We start from the raw sequence: 15,227 nt of genomic DNA on the forward strand, positions 1-15,227 counted from the left end.
TCACTGTGCACGCACCCGCGGAAGATGGCCTGGGTGCATCGATCGAGGGCAGCAGCAGCAGCAGCCAGGCACTCAGAAGCCGCACCGCACCCATCAGAAGCTCACCCGACCCCATTCATCGAGTGTTTCATTGCACCTCCAAGGACCTTCCTAGCACTCCATCGACTTCATCTGGACACGTACACAACTCCTCATCCCTACAAGGCGTACGGCAGAGCCAGACATCACTCATCCCGTCCCCGCAAGGTCTGCCGCATCTGCTTCCCGAGGTCCGTTTGCGTATCTTGCCTTCTCGCAGCAACCCCAAGTCCCCAGCATGGCTCCCACACCTTCTTCCTCCTCGGCCTCTACAGGCAGCGGCCCAAATGCACTCGATTCGGCCCTCACCTCTATTCGTACCTCTCTCGCTCTCCCCACCACTTCTCTCAATCTCCTAGTGCAACGCTTCGTCACCCTCATGGACCAAGGCTTGGCAGAAAAGGGCGCAGATATGGCCATGATCCCTGCCTTTGTCACGGGTGTGCCCGATGGGACAGAGACGGGGACTTACCTCGCTTTGGATCTTGGGGGAACAAATCTGAGAGTGTGTGAGGTGAAGCTAAAGGGAGATGGGACCTTTGATATCACCCAGGAGAAGTACAAGGTGTGAGTACAAGACGTGCGCGAGACAGCTGGGGAATTGAAATACTTCGGGAGCTCACCTTTCACTGTCTCATATCTTACGCTCTCCAGCTCCGATGCACTAAAGCAAGGTCCCGTAAGCGATCTGATGGAATACATTGCCCAGTCCGTCGACGTCTTCCTCACAGACTACGGCTCTTCCTCAGACCAAGATGTCCTCAACATGGGCTTCACCTTTTCCTTTCCCGTAGAGCAAACGGCCATCGCAAAAGGCACCTTGATCAAATGGACAAAGGGTTTCAACTGCCCCGACGCACCTGGAAAGGATGTAGTGCAATTGCTGCAGACGGCTTTGGATAGGAAGCATATCAAGGTCAAGGTGAATGCCCTAGTCAATGATACCGTCGGCGCTCTTCTAGCCCATTCGTACCATAGTGGAGGAGCTTTCATTGGAGCCATCTACGGAACGGGAACCAATGGAGCTTATGTAGCCAATGTAGAGGAAGTGAAGAAGTTGCACTTTGGTGAAAAGGGATCAGGAGCTGATGCCAATAGGCCAAAGAAGATGTTGATCAACACAGAATGTGAGTAGAAGCGCGGCAGAGAGAGCAAGGTGATCTTCACCAAGGTACTGTAGACTGACCTCGACGCTTCATTCTGGCCTCTGCGTTTTCGTTCTACAGGGGGAGGATTTGACGACGATGCTCAATCCCGGCCCAGCGGCACAGGTCTCACCATCACTCCCTGGGACAACTACGTGGACCGCACCTCGATCCGTCCCCGTCATCACGCCTTTGAGAAGATGATCTCCGGAATGTACCTTGGCGAGGTAGCTCGGGCGATCATGGTCTCCCTCATCGATCGGCTCCTCCTCTTCAGTGGGTGGAGCTCACCAGCAATGGATACTCAGTACGGGTTCGATACTGCACTCATATCTGCCATTCAGGGGGACAAGACAGAGGCTAGCGATGCAAAATCGGCAACACGAAAGGCACTCGTGGGGACAATGGGGATCAAGGAGGAACATGTATCGGATTTGGACGTGGAGACTGTACGGACAGTCTGCGACCTGGTCGCTCTGCGCGCTGCAAGACTCTCTGCTGTGCCCATTGCAGCAACGATTCAGCACACCAAGCAAGCGCAAGAAGTGGGATCCGAAGGGAAAATCAAGGTCGGTGTGGACGGATCTGTAGTGGAGTACCTGCCTGGGTTCCAAGACCGGATGAAGGCGGCCCTGGTGGAGATGCTGGGAGAAAAGATTGGAGAAAAGGTAGTCTTTGGATTGGCAAAGGATGGTAGTGGAGTAGGAGCGGCACTCTGTGCTCTGCAAGCAGTCAAGCAAGAGAGGGAAGGTCACGTCATTGTGTGAGTGAAAGAAGGATACAGAAAATCGTCGATGATGCAGTGGCAGCTTTACTGATTCATGCGAGTCCTTCTTGACCGTCCTCTTCCATTACCAGCGCAAAGTGAAGGTCCACCCGTCATCAATCTCCGCATGTCGTGTTGTCTCTTCGTCCATGATAACTTCGACCAATGTCAATACGTGTATGGAAACTGAGCTGATACAGAGCTGTTAACTTCTTGCGAAGAAGATTGACAGCTCAGCTACCCGGGACTCTACCGCGCTCGATTGGCTGACCAGGCTCAGTGTCGTTGCCGAACTTAAGTGTAAGTACGGGCATCGTTCCTATTGTTGTGAGATGGCACCTGCTGCAACAATGCGAAGTGCGTGTGCGGATTCAAAAGCCAGCAGCATAAGCAAGAGGGACACGCCTCGTTGATTGGCCAGTCGAGTGTCTTGTTTGAGTCTGCACCAAGGACAACGAAGGAATGGCACGTACCCAATGTGCCAGAACTGCCAAAGGGCTTGGGAAAGGTTGTATGGTAGGGATTTGTAGAGGGTAGTACGCTCGAAGAAGCGAATGCTTGGGTAGGAATGAGGTAGAGGATACGATAAAGGGAACCGATGATGGCGGAGGAGAATGAGGACGCGATGACGAAAGGAGGGGAGGAAATCGAGCAAGAGACGAGAGGGCGCTCTGCGCTTCGACTGAGCACCCGGTCTGCTCCGGCGAGGGGCAAGCAATATACAGCGCCAGTGCGTGCGCTTTGCTGGGCCTGTAGTCGTGCCTGCTGCCCTGACCTTGGTTAGACCGTGACGATGCAGGGTCGTCAGCTGAGCTTGCGTTTGTGATGGATCGTATTGGCGTCTTTGCAGCTGAGACTTACCAACGTGCCTGCATCAGTCTGAGCTGTTTGACGAGTCACCGCATGGTCTCAAAATTTCGAGAAGAGAACCCAGAACAAGTCAGCATTGTACAGCCAGGAGGCTATGATTGATCGAAGTACAGCGAGGATTCTGTGAGTGCTCGTAACCCCCTTATGAGCGTCAGCCATCGCCGAGGCCAACGGGTACCTACAATCGTAAGTTGTAGCTTTCGGTGCAGGTAGATGCGCATGGGCCACTGCCAATTTTCGCCCCTTTCCTCTGCGCGGGAAGAATTGCCATGCCAGACCAATGGCCAGATTTTTTGGGCGTGGAGCCTTTGCAGATTTCGCACTTCCGTCTGAACACCTTCCTGCCTCCACCATCCACTCCCTCTCACAACAATGCCTCTTCCTTCGCTCGAGAAAGCCCCGAAGGCAACAAGCAACAACTCGGCGGCGAAGCGCAAGGCTACTACGGTGGCTGATGCTGACGGGGACGTACCACTGGCCGCCGCCGGCGCAGATGCAACAGGAGGAGATGACTCTGACTCAGGCGACTCGGATGCATCCGAGGACCCCACCTTCATCAATGTCGATTTCGACTTCCGTGCTCCTGCCGAGGTAGATGAGGCTGCGCTGAGACGGCTACTGAGACAGCTCTTTCACACACACGCCAATGATCTTGAGCTGTACAAAGTCAGCGAGGAGATGATTAGGCTGGCTGCTGGAAATCAGGTGACTGGGGAGGGTGGCATGGGGACAGTGATCAAGGTCGAGGGAGATGAAGACCAAGCGCCTTTTGCCTTTGTCACTGGTATCGAACTGAATGTGAGAGTTGGCAGAGGCAGAGATGCAGATGGGGTCTTGGCGATTGCATCCTTGACTGATCTTAGCCTCTTTTCCACCCTCCTCCACAGCAACCAAGCAACGCAGCTTCCTCTCTCTTGACAACGTATCTGGCTTCTCAACTACCGGCCACTTCTCCCATTTCTTCTGTCCTCTCATCGTCATCCACCTCGTCTCCCGCCTCCAAGCCCTGGCTGTTCCTGCACGAGCGCTTCATCAACCTACCAGCACAAGTGGCTCCACCCCTCTACCGTCTGCTGACCGAGGAGATCATCGCCTCGATGAGCAGCAGCGGTGCTGGAGAGCCCAGCCATGCCGTCTTCTTCGGCCGCGTCTTCAGCAAAGAGGCCTACTCTGATGACGAAGACGAGCCCATGAATGGACCAGGTGGGGCTGCAGAGGATGACGAGGATAAGCCAAGGGGTATGAAGGGAGCTAAGAGGAGAAAGGGGATCACCAAGAAGGCGAAGCTGCCGGTGAACAAGGGAGAGAGGAGAGACTGGGGCTACTTCCGGCCAGAAGATGAGCTGCTTGAAAAGGTGAGTCTGAGCGCCCTTGCGGGGATGATGCGAGAAGCTCAACTAGGCGTTTTTCGCTGATCACATCCTTTCCCTTCCATGATGGTCCACAGCACGCCTCGCACACCCACACGTATCGTTTTCCCCCGCCGCAAAATGCTGAAGACTCGTACGAGTCGCCCTTGTATGGGCGCATCGTGCTAGTGGAATGGGAAAAGGTCAAGAGCGGGGCTCTGTGGGATCAGCTCGAGCGGGAGCTGACGGTGCAGGCCATGGTTGCCGAGCAGCAGTAGCTGAGAAAGCCGGACTGTCAGGCGAATGAACGAGGGCAGTGGTTGAGTGACCTAGCTATCTACCTATCTGAGTGTGCAATGCAATCTGTGTCACTCTGTGTTGCCCTTTCCTTGCCTTGCCTGATCGATGAGCCGATTGTACCTCGCAGCAGCACCCAGTGTCGGAGTTGAGGGGTCAAATTCACGGAGACCTGTCTGTCTGCCTGTCTGTCTGTCAATCGGGACTGTCCGTCAGTCTGAGTGAATGTCACGGAACCGCGGCGCCCAATGGCCTCGCTTGAGTGTTTCCCGCTTCTTCCCCGCATCAGCACACTCGGGCGGAATGAGGGACGAACCCCCGTCGGCATGGCGTGTTGGGTTGCAAGTGTTTGTGCCGCGCCGCTTCGCCCCTCGTTCTTGCCTTGTATGGGAGGCGACATGCAAGGCGTCAGATCAGACATGCACAAGGTAACATGCACGCACATGCACACACCAACACTCACCCAACAGCCTCCAGGACAAGTAACTCCTCCCGCACAGCCCCAGCTCCCCTCACTCTCCACAATGGTAGACGTCTGCGCTCGCTCCTCCTCTTCTTCCCTTACCCCTTCTCTTCTTACATCTCCTCACAACGCATCGTCCCCGCCTTTCTCTCCTCTTCCCTCATTCTTTGTCCTGCATCGTATCTGGGGAAGCGCAAAGACAAGCCACACGGCGATAGCTCCTTCCTATAGTTGCTCCTTTCTCCCTTTCTCTCTTTCTGATACCACTACCACCTCCGCACCACACTCGAGAGTGGTAGCGTGATACTACCGCTCGTTGGACCTTTCCTCCTTCTTCCTCCGACCTCAATCTTCGCCCCTTTCTCTAGCCAACTCGCTTCCCCCGCGTCAAGATGAGCTACCCAATGCGCAACAATCCAGCAGCCCGCAGAAACGATGGCAGCAGCAGCAATGGCGCCCACAGTATGGACAGCAGGTCTGCCAGTGGCGGCTACAACAACGGCGGGAGCAGCAGGAGAATAGATGGCTCCCAAGGTCACGGGTACGGGCAACCTCCGGCTTCAACCTACCAAGTCGGAGCTTTTACAAACGGAACTGGGTACGCCTATGGCACTGGCAATGGCGGACATCACCCACTGCAGTACACTCATGAGCCTTACAATGACTCTACAGTGTCCCTGAATGCTCCTGGCGCCCTCTACGTAGACGCAAACAACTCAAGCTACGACCAAGGCTTCCTGAATCCCTCTACACCTCCCACAACATACGAGCATGACGATGAAGAAGCCAAGGTACCATTTGCCCAATCCATGGACAAGCCCTATCCCGCGCCGGGCAGCTATCAACTCCATGATGCCGCACTGCCCGTCGTGGGGCTGCCCCCGCAGCAGACGCCGCATCAGCCCTTTACCCCTCGCGCTGGCTTCCCGCCCCATAACACTCCTCGCATCAACAACTTTGGCTCACACGACCAGGCTTGGGTACAACGTCAGCAAGGTCCTAAGCGTGGTCTGACCCGCAAGGTCAAGCTCACCCGAGGCAATTGGATCGTCGAGCACCGCGTTCCTACTGCTGTCAAGAACGCAACCGAGGCCAAGTGGTCTCAGGGCTCCAACACGACTGAATTCACCCACATGAGGTACACAGCTGCGACGTGCGACCCTGATGACTTTACACCGCAAAATGGTTGGACCCTGCGGACTAACACCCAGTACCAACGCGATACAGAGCTACTCATTGCAATCACCTACTACAATGAAGATCGTGGCCTACTCGCGCGTACACTGCACGGTGTGATGATGAATATCCGCGATATTTGCAAGTCCAAGTCGTCTAAATTCTGGAGACGGTCCGCCGAGGAGGGCAGACCGGGATGGCAGAGGATCGTCGTCTCGCTCATCTTCGACGGCATTGATCCATGTGACAAGGAGGTGCTCGACTTGCTGGCCACAGTGGGCGTCTATCAAGATGGAGTCATGAAGAGGCAAGTCGACGGGAAGGAGACGATCGCTCACCTCTTCGAGTACACGACACAGCTGTCTGTAGATCCGACGCCTGCCCTCATTCAGCCGCATGGCGATGATTCCGCCAATCTAGTGCCGGTGCAGATGATCTTCTGCCTCAAGCAACGCAACACGAAGAAGATCAACTCCCATCGATGGCTTTTCAACGCCCTTGGGCGTCAGTTGCAGCCAGAGGTCTGCATTCTCATCGATGCTGGAACCAAGCCCGGGTACAAGTCACTCTACTACCTCTGGGAAGCCTTCCACAACAAGCCCAATCTCGGTGGTGCCTGTGGTGAGATCCACGTGATGCTCAACAAGGGCAAGAAGCTCATCAATCCGCTCGTGGCAGCTCAGAACTTTGAGTACAAGATGTCCAATATCCTCGATAAGCCCCTCGAGAGCAGCTTCGGCTACGTCTCTGTCCTGCCAGGTGCCTTTTCTGCCTATCGCTACAAGGCGATCCTGGGTCGACCACTTGAACAGTACTTCCACGGTGATCACACCATGGCTGATCGTCTGGGCAAAAAGGGTCTGCATGGCATGGGCATCTTTACAAAGAATATGTTCTTGGCCGAAGACCGTATCCTGTGCTTTGAATTGGTGGCCAAAGCCGGCGACAAGTGGACCCTCACTTACGTCAAGCCCTCAAAGGGAGAGACGGACGTGCCCGAAGGTGCTGCTGAGCTGATCTCCCAGCGTCGACGTTGGCTGAACGGCTCTTTTGCAGCGTCCATCTACGCTTCTGTGCACTTTTTCCGCATCTACAAGTCCAACCACGGCGTGGTTCGCCTCTTCTTTTTCCACGTTCAGGCAATCTACAATATGCTCGTCCTCCTCTTCTCCTGGTTTGCACCTGCAAGTCTATGGCTCACATTCTCCATCATCATCGAGTTCCTCCCGGATCTTCTCTTGGCAAATTCAAGCACGACGGTGTTGACTATCCTGCACTGGGTGAACCTGGTGCTCAAGTGGATCTACGCCGCCTTTATCGTCCTGCAATTCGTACTGGCACTAGGCAATCGTCCAAAAGGTGAAAAGACGACGTACATCATCTCCTTTATCGTCTTTGGTATCCTCGGCGTGTACATCATGACCATTTCCCTCTGGCTCACCATCAAGGCCTTTATAGCCGCAGACGTCAATTCCTGGGCTGCCCTCTGGCATCTATTCACCTCTGCACAGACAGCAGTCTTGATTGCTGCGCTGACAGCCACCTTTGGAGTATACCTCATCGGCTCTCTCCTCTTTGCCGATCCATGGCACATGCTTCACTCTTTCCCTCAATACCTCTTCCTCGCCCCTTCCTTTATCAACATCTTAAACGTCTACGCCTTTTGCAACTTGCACGATGTATCCTGGGGAACAAAGGGAAGCGATAAAGCCGATGCGCTCCCTTCTGTTGACACGTCCAAGAAGAAGGGGAGCGGAGGGGACGATGCAGCGGGGACCGTCGAGGAAATCGAACGAGAGCAAGCCGACATCGATGCTACTTTCCGTGAAGTAGTGTCTCGGGCTGTAGCTCCTCTAGATACAGGTGTTGAAGTAGCACGTGAAGAAACAACAATGGACGATTCCAATCGTACCTTTCGAACAAGGCTGGTAGCCTTTTGGCTCCTCTGTAACGGTGCACTCATTGTAGCCATTGAAAACATCAATGGTCTCAACACAGGACAAACACAGACGGAAATTAATGAAGAACAGCACGATAAACAGACCATCTTCTTTCAAGCAGTCCTCTGGGGAACATTTGGTATTACAGCATTCAAGTTCTTGGGAGCATTGTGGTTTTGGACCATCAGGCAGAGTACGAGGTGCTTTAGAAAGACGTGAAAAGGGAAAAGGGGGAGGGGGTCGGGTTGAGGCCAGCCATGGACCTGGTGGCCTCATCGTACATCTCGACTCTGTTGTACTGCTTTCACTCTCCTCTCCCCACTAAGCCTCGCTCACCGGATCGTATCGTATCGCACACACGCACGCAGGCGTGCCTAGCCCCTATCCCATGGACCTTGTCTTTCTGTCTACATGTACATCGACATCAACTTCAACTCGCAACCTCGATGCTCCCTGCTCCCTGCTTCGTGTTCTGTGCTCTGTGCTCCGTGCTCTGTGCTCCCTGCTTCGTACTCTCTTCTCCTTCTGAACTGGTAAAACCTCGTCGCCTGCTCCCCCTCACCCGAATCTTGTACGGGTCCATTGGCCGTCGGCCGTCGGCCGTCGGCCCTTCGTCGTACCCTTCCTCCAGTCACTCCTTCCAGCCACTTCAGCCAGCCCGTCAGCCAATCAGTCCTCTTGTGGATCAGTCGGTGATCGATGAACCGCATTCGCATTCGTATTCGCATTCATTCGCATTCGCATTCATATGAGAGAAACAACAAGAGTGATCGTGGAATGGGAAAATCGATCGATCGAGTAAGATCGAAGTATTGGGGAAATCGAGACCGAGGGGCGAGGAACTTGAGATTGAGACTAGAGACTGATAGTAAAAGTGAGAGTGAGAGTGAGAGTGAGAGTGAGGGGGGGGCTTTTGAGATACCAGATACCAGAGGGACAGAGAGACAGAGAGACTGAGGGACCGTGCGGTGTGAGTGGTCGAGGGAGCAAAACAAAAAAGGTGGTCGAAAGGGGGGGCTGAGAAAGGGCCAGAAGTGAAATCGAAAGCGGGTGGGGGTGGGGAAGGGGAGCTCGACGATGGTCAGGAGACTCCAGTAGGGATGTGAGATGCGCCGGGTGGGGCGAAAGGGGAAAGGGGAATGATTGTCCGTTACAAGTAAAGCCGATGTTTCGTTCCTAGAATCGTTGGATTCGAATAAGGAGTGGCTACTTCTTTTCTGCATCTACTGCTCTTCTCTCATCTAATACTAAGGGCCCGCGGTCTCCACGGCCCTACAGCTCATCTCCTTTACTCCTCAGCGTTCCGCACCTGGAGCCGGTTGGCAGACTCGCTAGCAGTGACCGTCGAAGGCACATCCTGGTGGTCCTCGTCGTATCCTGTCGAGTAAGCCAGTCCCTCATTCTCGTGCGACTCGGTAGGCGAAGGGTCACCAAAGACATTGGGGTCCAGCAGTCCCTCGGTCTCGGCGTGTGGGTTGGGCAATACGGGTGGTCCGTCGAATTGCGATGCGCCGTTGCCGTGCTCGCCGCCGTAGGACTGGCCTTGGTTGCCATAGCCGTCGTAGCCACCGTCTGTGTAGCCACCATCACCGTAGCCTCCGTACGAGTCTTGCTGACCGTGGCCCGCACCGTATCCTGTAGCCGCTCCAGCAGCGCCGAAGGTGCTGTAAAGATTGCTTTCCGTCTCACCGCCTGAGCCAGAGTGTCCACCGCTCCATGCACCCTCGCCAGAGTGAGCTCCATTGTAGTAGCCTCCGGCACCGTCGTAGGCATTGGGATCGTGTTGGCCATTGGAAGGGTAGTCAGAGTAGTACTGCTGACCGTCGTGGTCGGAGCTGCCGTAGTTGTATGCACCATAGCCAGCAGCTGCGCCGGCGGCAGCACCACCTGCAGCGGCGGGGCCCCAGGCACCATGGCCTGCCATGCCAGGTCCGGTACCGGCCGACAACATCGAAGGAGCGTATCCGTCATAGTAGCCACCGTGAGATCCAGCGCCGTTGCCGCTTCCAGCACCATAGGATGGGTCCTCGATCATCTCCGGGTCATCATCGTCGAACGGTGTACGTGTTGTCGCAGCAGCAGCGCCGGCAGCGGCCACAACGTCTGCGTCCATGCGCTGGTTCTTCCTCCTGCGGTAGAACATCCACACAATACCCGCAATGATAAAGAGGGCGACGATGCCTACTGCCGCAAAGGTTCCGCCTACTGCACCACTGTTAGCGAAGAAGGTAGAAGTGCTGCTGCCGTCGCCATTGCCGTTGAGCTGACCATTGATAGGTCGAGATGATGTGCTGGTGATGGTGACTGGAGTTTGACCGGCATTGGTCGATACGACTTGTGTGACGACTACGGGCTCGTACGATGTACTGCGCAAGTGGAAGAAAGGTAGCGGGTGTGTCAGCGGCGATACTCTGTGACGCCTTCTGCATACACGCAGCTACTCACGTTGCTGTGGCTGCCGATTGAGAAGCTGCTGCTGCTGCCGCCTGAAAGGGAGAAGACAACGGGAAAGAAAAGGTCAGTATCCCGTGCTCGATCATACTGATGAACGCTGAAGGGGAAAACCGCGACATCGGCGGTGAGGGTGAGGAAAAGTGTTATGTACTGCTAGTGATGTTGAACATCCACTGGCTAGCAAGTCATCGAAGGGGGCGAATGGGTGGTAGGCTTTCGACCAAGCACCCCCCTCTGACGAGTCGGGGAATCGACAACGGGTGAGGGGGAGACGATGGGCAACAGAAAGCTTTCCACGCAAACGACCAGGTTTCTTGACGTCGTGCTGAGGACGAATGACGTCTCCAGCATCTGACAAGAACCATACATCTTGACGACCAACACAACCCAAACCAAACACCAACCGATGAAGAAGACGCGGCGGCCTCGGAGGCCTCGGATGCCACACTCGCGCTTGCAGCAGACGCTGCCGAACTCGATGCTGAAGAGGCTTCTGCCGCTGACAGTGATGAGCTTGAGGCGGCTGCCGCGGCGTCCGACGATGCGGACTGTGATGAGAGCGATGATGAAGATGATGAAGGAGCATCACTTACTGCCGAAGACTCGCTTGCTACAAGGTCAGAGAAGAGGGGTACAGGGGTAGAGGAGGGGGTGGTGAGCTCGGGATGCCAACGATGACTTGGTGGCCCACTGTGCACAAACTCACCTACTGAAGCTGCCGAAGAGGACGAAGCAGCCGCGGCCGCAGAAGAAGCAGAAGCACGGGATGCGGCAGAGGAGGAAGAGGCAGCAGCGGCGGCAGCAGATGATGAAGATGCAGCCGCACGGTTGGACGAAGATGTAGACGACGTCGGTGTGGCGGATGAAGTAGGGGTAGAAGATGTCGTTGATGTTGACGAAGTCGACGAGGAAGATGATGAGGACGACGAAGAGGATGATGAGCGTGTGGAGGATGTTGTTGTGTCAGTGTTGGTCGATCCGGGTGTGGTGGTAGGCATGGTGGTAGTATCGTTTCCAGTAGTAGGAGTAGCCATGGTGTCGGTAGTTCGAGTGGTAGCAGTAGTTGCACCGGTGGTGGGAGTGGAGGACATAAAGTCAGTACTTCTTGTGCTTTCACCTCGGGTTGTAGAGGACGAGCTTGACTCCATAGACGAGGTCGATGAAGATGAGCGCGAACTCGAGGAACTCCTGTCAGACGTCGAAGAAGAGACGATTGAAGAGGAGGAGGAGGACGAGGAGGAGGAAGACGAGGCTGAGGAAGACGAAGATGAATCCCTGCTGCTGCTGCTACTGCTATTGCTACTATCTGGAGTTGTGGATGTGGATGCAGACGAGGAATCCGACGACGACGACGACGACGACCCTGAGGAGGGCGAATCCATCTCGAGTGGGCGGGGCAACGACAACGACGGCTGGGGGACGTCGCGCGGGTCGTAGATTGCCGGGCAGCAGGGCAGAGGGCAGTGTTTGCCTTGGGCCGGCGCAGGGGCGAGGAAACTTCAGCAGCAGCAGCTGCAAAGGAGCCGCTAAGGCGCTTCGGTTCGTCCCGCTCCGCCGCCTGTCTCCGACCGGTGTCAGGAATTCACGCACCAGGACGCGCACCACACACTTGAGAGGCCGGCCGTCTGCAGGTAGCCAGCAACGTCTAGCCCACTAAGGCTCCAAGGCACGGCAAGCCCTGCAAGTGCCCGAGCGGGAGTCGTCGTCAAGGCACCGAAGCCTCCTCAAGCACAATGGCGTCGCAATGCTACTCCGACTGGAGTAGGGTCCTTGCAAATCGAGGCCGATGAACAGGGCCTTCTTTGCCTTCGAGAAGATTCAAAGTGGTAGGACCCTACGTCCGTAGAGCAATGAGATTTCAGAGTGCTGAGTGAGACCTGGCCTCGCCTCGATCGTCTGATGAATTGACGAGGAGGAGGACCCTCAGTGGAACGGCCCAAGTGTTTCCTGGGCGAGAGGAAAGCACAAGATGGGGGGCACCGGGAGAGGGAGGGGGCAGGGCAATGGGATTACGAGGCTAGTCGCCGCGTCCACCCAAGGCCGAGACGCTCTTCTCTGGCCGATTGACCCGAGGCAGACTCTGCTTCACCGGGAGCAGTGACTGGGCGTGCAACGAATGGAATCGTAGAGAGGGCACGATAGGAGGCGGCAGAAGATGATGATGATACGATAGAGGAAGGGAGAGGAAGTGATCTCGTAACGGAGCAATGCAAAGAGGGTTCGAGGCTGGAAAGGAACACAGGAAAGACCATCACGCTCGGCGCGACGAGTCTGATCCGCTTCCAACCCACGGTAGTCTCTTGCCGGCGTATCTGTCGGTCGGTGCTGCCCTTGCAAATCCTCCATCTCGCATGACCTTGCTTGCTTGCTTGCCTGTCTGTCTGCCTGCCGGCGTACATCCCCACGCAACCCGCCATTCGCCGTTGTGCAATTCCACAGCGGAAAGGGGCAAGGGCAAATGGGCGGGCGGGGAAGGACGGCAGCGAGGGCTCCTCTTGGCTGCAGCAGCAAGGAGAAGCGGCGACGACGACGGCGGCAGCAGCGCGATGCGATTGCACGCACCTTAGCTTCGGGGCGGTGCACCTTGCATTGGCTGACTAGCAGGCTGGCTGTCTTGCCACCCTTCTCCGGCTTAGTCTTCGTCATTGTGCCCTGTCCATCTCACAGTTTGCCCTTTGCCTTTTTTGCAATCTGCGCCTTTGGGCCTTGGCGGTGACTCAATGGGTCGCAGAGGGCTCGGCCAGTGCACCGACCAAGATCGGGGCTGTCCCACGCCCGGGCCATGAATGGGAAGATGAACGTTGAACGCCGCACATTGCGGGGCAACTTCTTTACACTCGACACTTCCGCTCCACCTCTGATTTATCCACGTCTGACCCTGAGAGGAGCAGACTCGAAGCCGGAACAAAGATGGACAGCAATTGACTCACCATTATTGGCTCCCGATTCAGTTGGGCTATTTGCGCTGCCATCCCCATTCACGGTAGTGTTCGTCGGTGTGCCTTCTTGCGGCTTCTTCTTCTTCTTTTCCTTCTTGGGAGGCAAGACGACTGTGCAATTCACGTCTACGCCAACATCGTGGTCCCACACCTCAATGGTACTTCCATTCTTGTCATTGGTAATGTCCAGCACGCCTTCGGCATGAGCGGTCAGGGTGACATTGGTCCCATTGGAGTAAGTGACACTAATGGCAGATGTGTTGAGAGGGGCGCAGAAGATGCTTTCGGTAGATGGGGGAGTGGTGAGGTCAGCCGAGTCGACAGTGGTCGCGGGGGTAGGCTTGGTTCCCTCAGTAGCCTTAGCAGTAGGATTGGCGCTGCTCCCTGCCTTGTCAGACTCCTTGGGTGGAGCAGTGGGATCGTCCGTACTAGGCGGGTCTGTCGGCGTCTCCTTTGTTGCATTTTGGCCGGAGGGCGTCTGGGTGTCGTTGCCGCCGGCTGAAGGATCTGTCGTAGGATCTTTTTTCGAGGGAGTCTTTGCTCCGGGGTCCGTCTCAGCATCATCGCTTGGGTCATCATCAGTACCATCGTCATCAGGGTCGGTGGGGACTGCCGGAATCAAGTCGGTGAGGTTGGCCATCAGTATCCCAGGTGTTGCAGAGCCGTTCTTGTCCGGGATGAGGGTATTGGTGGGCGTCGGAATGATATTGGGTGTTGGAACTGGGATGATGCTGGCTGCTTCTTTGTCTTTGTCGTCTTCGCGGGAGGACGAAGACGGAGGAGGATCAGTCGTGGACGGATGAGCCCCCTCTGGCTCAGGGGTTGCCGCCTGAGCAGTCGTGGACTCGGTCTTGTTCTGGGCAGCCGTGGTGTCGCTAGCGTTGAGATGCTTATTCTGGGCAGCTTTCTCAGGCTCTGCAGCAGCAAGAGCAGAGAGGATGTCTGACGACAGTGGTACGGCAGTGAATATGAGTACACCGCGGGATGCGGTGTCAAGAAGTAAGGGTACCTGTGATGCTGCTGAGCGGGTCATGTCCTCTCTGCGTGGGGAGTCCAAGGGTCTGGCGAGAGAGGGGGGAGAGGAAGGCTCTGCGAGGGCAGTCAGGTGGTCGTCTATAGTAGTCACAGCACTCTCCCGGGCCGTAATTGCTGTTCGAGCGGCTGAGAGACTGAGGGCAGCGGTGAAGGTGAACAGGGAGGGAGGGTTGTGCTGGATCGATGATCACTCTGGTGCGGTGAAGAGTCGTGGGTAGTGAGTATCAGTGTAGCAGTCTCTTCCTTGCTCTCCCTCGGCGATGGTAGCATCGAGCCCCTTGTCTGCCAATTCAGGTACCGGAGTAGTGGAGTCAGTAGGGAAGGGGGTTCAGGCACGCGGCGGATTGCTCTGACGAAGCTGCCACCGCCCGAGTCCGGTACTGTGGTTGCAGCGATCACCCCCGCCTGACAGATCGGGCCAAGGGTGGTGGGGCATCATACCATGACTTTTGTAGATGTCCAGATGCATTAATGTCAATGGAGTACGACGTCGTCTTGGGCCAAGGCTTGGTATGCGTGCGAGGCCGAAGAAGGAAGCAGCCACGCGAGGGATGGGTCGCGTGCGTCTGTGCGCTGGCTGGCCGGCTGGCTGGGGCGCAGGTGCCACTGTGCTCTGCTGACTGAGACGAGGCCAGGCCTAGGCAGCACAGGCAGGCAGGGCAGGGCAGAGGAGGCATAGGAAGCAACACCTGCGTGGTGTGTGTGTGTGTGTGGC

The 15,227-nt window shown here is 56.0% G+C and overlaps 6 protein-coding genes across 6 annotated transcripts; 3 read left to right on the top strand and 3 right to left on the bottom strand.

Annotated features, from left to right (window-relative positions):
- Positions 1 to 91: 91 nt before the first annotated feature.
- BCV69DRAFT_284695 (putative glucokinase) lies at positions 92 to 2,357 on the top strand. The gene is made up of 3 exons (XM_025493138.1): positions 92 to 645; positions 733 to 1,205; positions 1,305 to 2,357. The coding sequence occupies exons 1-3, from the start codon at positions 317 to 319 to the stop codon at positions 1,988 to 1,990; spliced, it is 1,488 nt and encodes a 495-aa protein (XP_025345873.1). The 5' UTR covers positions 92 to 316; the 3' UTR covers positions 1,991 to 2,357.
- An 874-nt stretch (positions 2,358 to 3,231) lies between these two features.
- Positions 3,232 to 4,486, top strand: BCV69DRAFT_273137 (hypothetical protein; the record flags this gene model as incomplete). The annotated part of the gene is made up of 3 exons (XM_025491000.1): positions 3,232 to 3,663; positions 3,747 to 4,214; positions 4,307 to 4,486. 3 exons carry the CDS (start codon positions 3,232 to 3,234, stop codon positions 4,484 to 4,486), a joined length of 1,080 nt encoding a protein of 359 aa, XP_025345874.1.
- A 430-nt stretch (positions 4,487 to 4,916) lies between these two features.
- On the top strand, positions 4,917 to 8,546 carry BCV69DRAFT_284698 (hypothetical protein). Its single transcript, XM_025493139.1, has one exon. The coding sequence runs from the start codon at positions 5,361 to 5,363 to the stop codon at positions 8,301 to 8,303; it is 2,943 nt and encodes a 980-aa protein (XP_025345875.1). The 5' UTR covers positions 4,917 to 5,360; the 3' UTR covers positions 8,304 to 8,546.
- A 546-nt stretch (positions 8,547 to 9,092) lies between these two features.
- On the bottom strand, positions 9,093 to 10,892 carry BCV69DRAFT_60574 (hypothetical protein). The gene is made up of 2 exons (XM_025495392.1): positions 10,530 to 10,892; positions 9,093 to 10,450 (listed from the first exon to the last, which is right to left on the bottom strand). Exons 1-2 carry the CDS (start codon positions 10,655 to 10,657, stop codon positions 9,373 to 9,375), a joined length of 1,206 nt encoding a protein of 401 aa, XP_025345876.1. The 5' UTR covers positions 10,658 to 10,892; the 3' UTR covers positions 9,093 to 9,372.
- Positions 10,893 to 12,233, bottom strand: BCV69DRAFT_60573 (hypothetical protein). The gene is made up of 2 exons (XM_025495391.1): positions 11,249 to 12,233; positions 10,893 to 11,148 (listed from the first exon to the last, which is right to left on the bottom strand). Exons 1-2 carry the CDS (start codon positions 11,918 to 11,920, stop codon positions 11,128 to 11,130), a joined length of 693 nt encoding a protein of 230 aa, XP_025345877.1. The 5' UTR covers positions 11,921 to 12,233; the 3' UTR covers positions 10,893 to 11,127.
- A 938-nt stretch (positions 12,234 to 13,171) lies between these two features.
- BCV69DRAFT_284699 (hypothetical protein) lies at positions 13,172 to 14,120 on the bottom strand (the record flags this gene model as incomplete). The annotated part of the gene is made up of 1 exon (XM_025493140.1): positions 13,172 to 14,120. The coding sequence occupies one exon, from the start codon at positions 14,115 to 14,117 to the stop codon at positions 13,401 to 13,403; it is 717 nt and encodes a 238-aa protein (XP_025345878.1). The 3' UTR covers positions 13,172 to 13,400.
- Positions 14,121 to 15,227: the final 1,107 nt, after the last annotated feature.

The sequence above is a fragment of the Pseudomicrostroma glucosiphilum genome, assembly GCF_003144135.1.
Source record: "Pseudomicrostroma glucosiphilum strain MCA 4718 unplaced genomic scaffold BCV69scaffold_14, whole genome shotgun sequence".
NCBI lineage: Eukaryota > Fungi > Basidiomycota > Exobasidiomycetes > Microstromatales > Microstromataceae > Microstroma > Microstroma glucosiphilum.

Excerpts from the sequence above, each read along its gene's own strand:
- BCV69DRAFT_60573 (XM_025495391.1), bottom strand. The coding sequence starts at position 11,920 with ATGGATTCGCCCTCCTCAGGGTCGTCGTCGTCGTCGTCGTCGGATTCC. Across the intron at positions 11,149-11,248 it reads CGTCCTCTTCGGCAGCTTCA|CAAGCGAGTCTTCGGCAGTA; the intron begins GTAGGTGAGTTT and ends CTGACCTTGTAG.
- BCV69DRAFT_60574 (XM_025495392.1), bottom strand. The coding sequence starts at position 10,657 with ATGTCGCGGTTTTCCCCTTCAGCGTTCATCAGTATGATCGAGCACGGG. Across the intron at positions 10,451-10,529 it reads CAATCGGCAGCCACAGCAAC|TACATCGTACGAGCCCGTAG; the intron begins GTGAGTAGCTGC and ends CCACTTGCGCAG.
- BCV69DRAFT_284698 (XM_025493139.1), top strand. The coding sequence starts at position 5,361 with ATGAGCTACCCAATGCGCAACAATCCAGCAGCCCGCAGAAACGATGGC.
- BCV69DRAFT_284695 (XM_025493138.1), top strand. The coding sequence starts at position 317 with ATGGCTCCCACACCTTCTTCCTCCTCGGCCTCTACAGGCAGCGGCCCA. Across the intron at positions 646-732 it reads ACCCAGGAGAAGTACAAGGT|CTCCGATGCACTAAAGCAAG; the intron begins GTGAGTACAAGA and ends TACGCTCTCCAG. Across the intron at positions 1,206-1,304 it reads GATGTTGATCAACACAGAAT|GGGGAGGATTTGACGACGAT; the intron begins GTGAGTAGAAGC and ends TTCGTTCTACAG.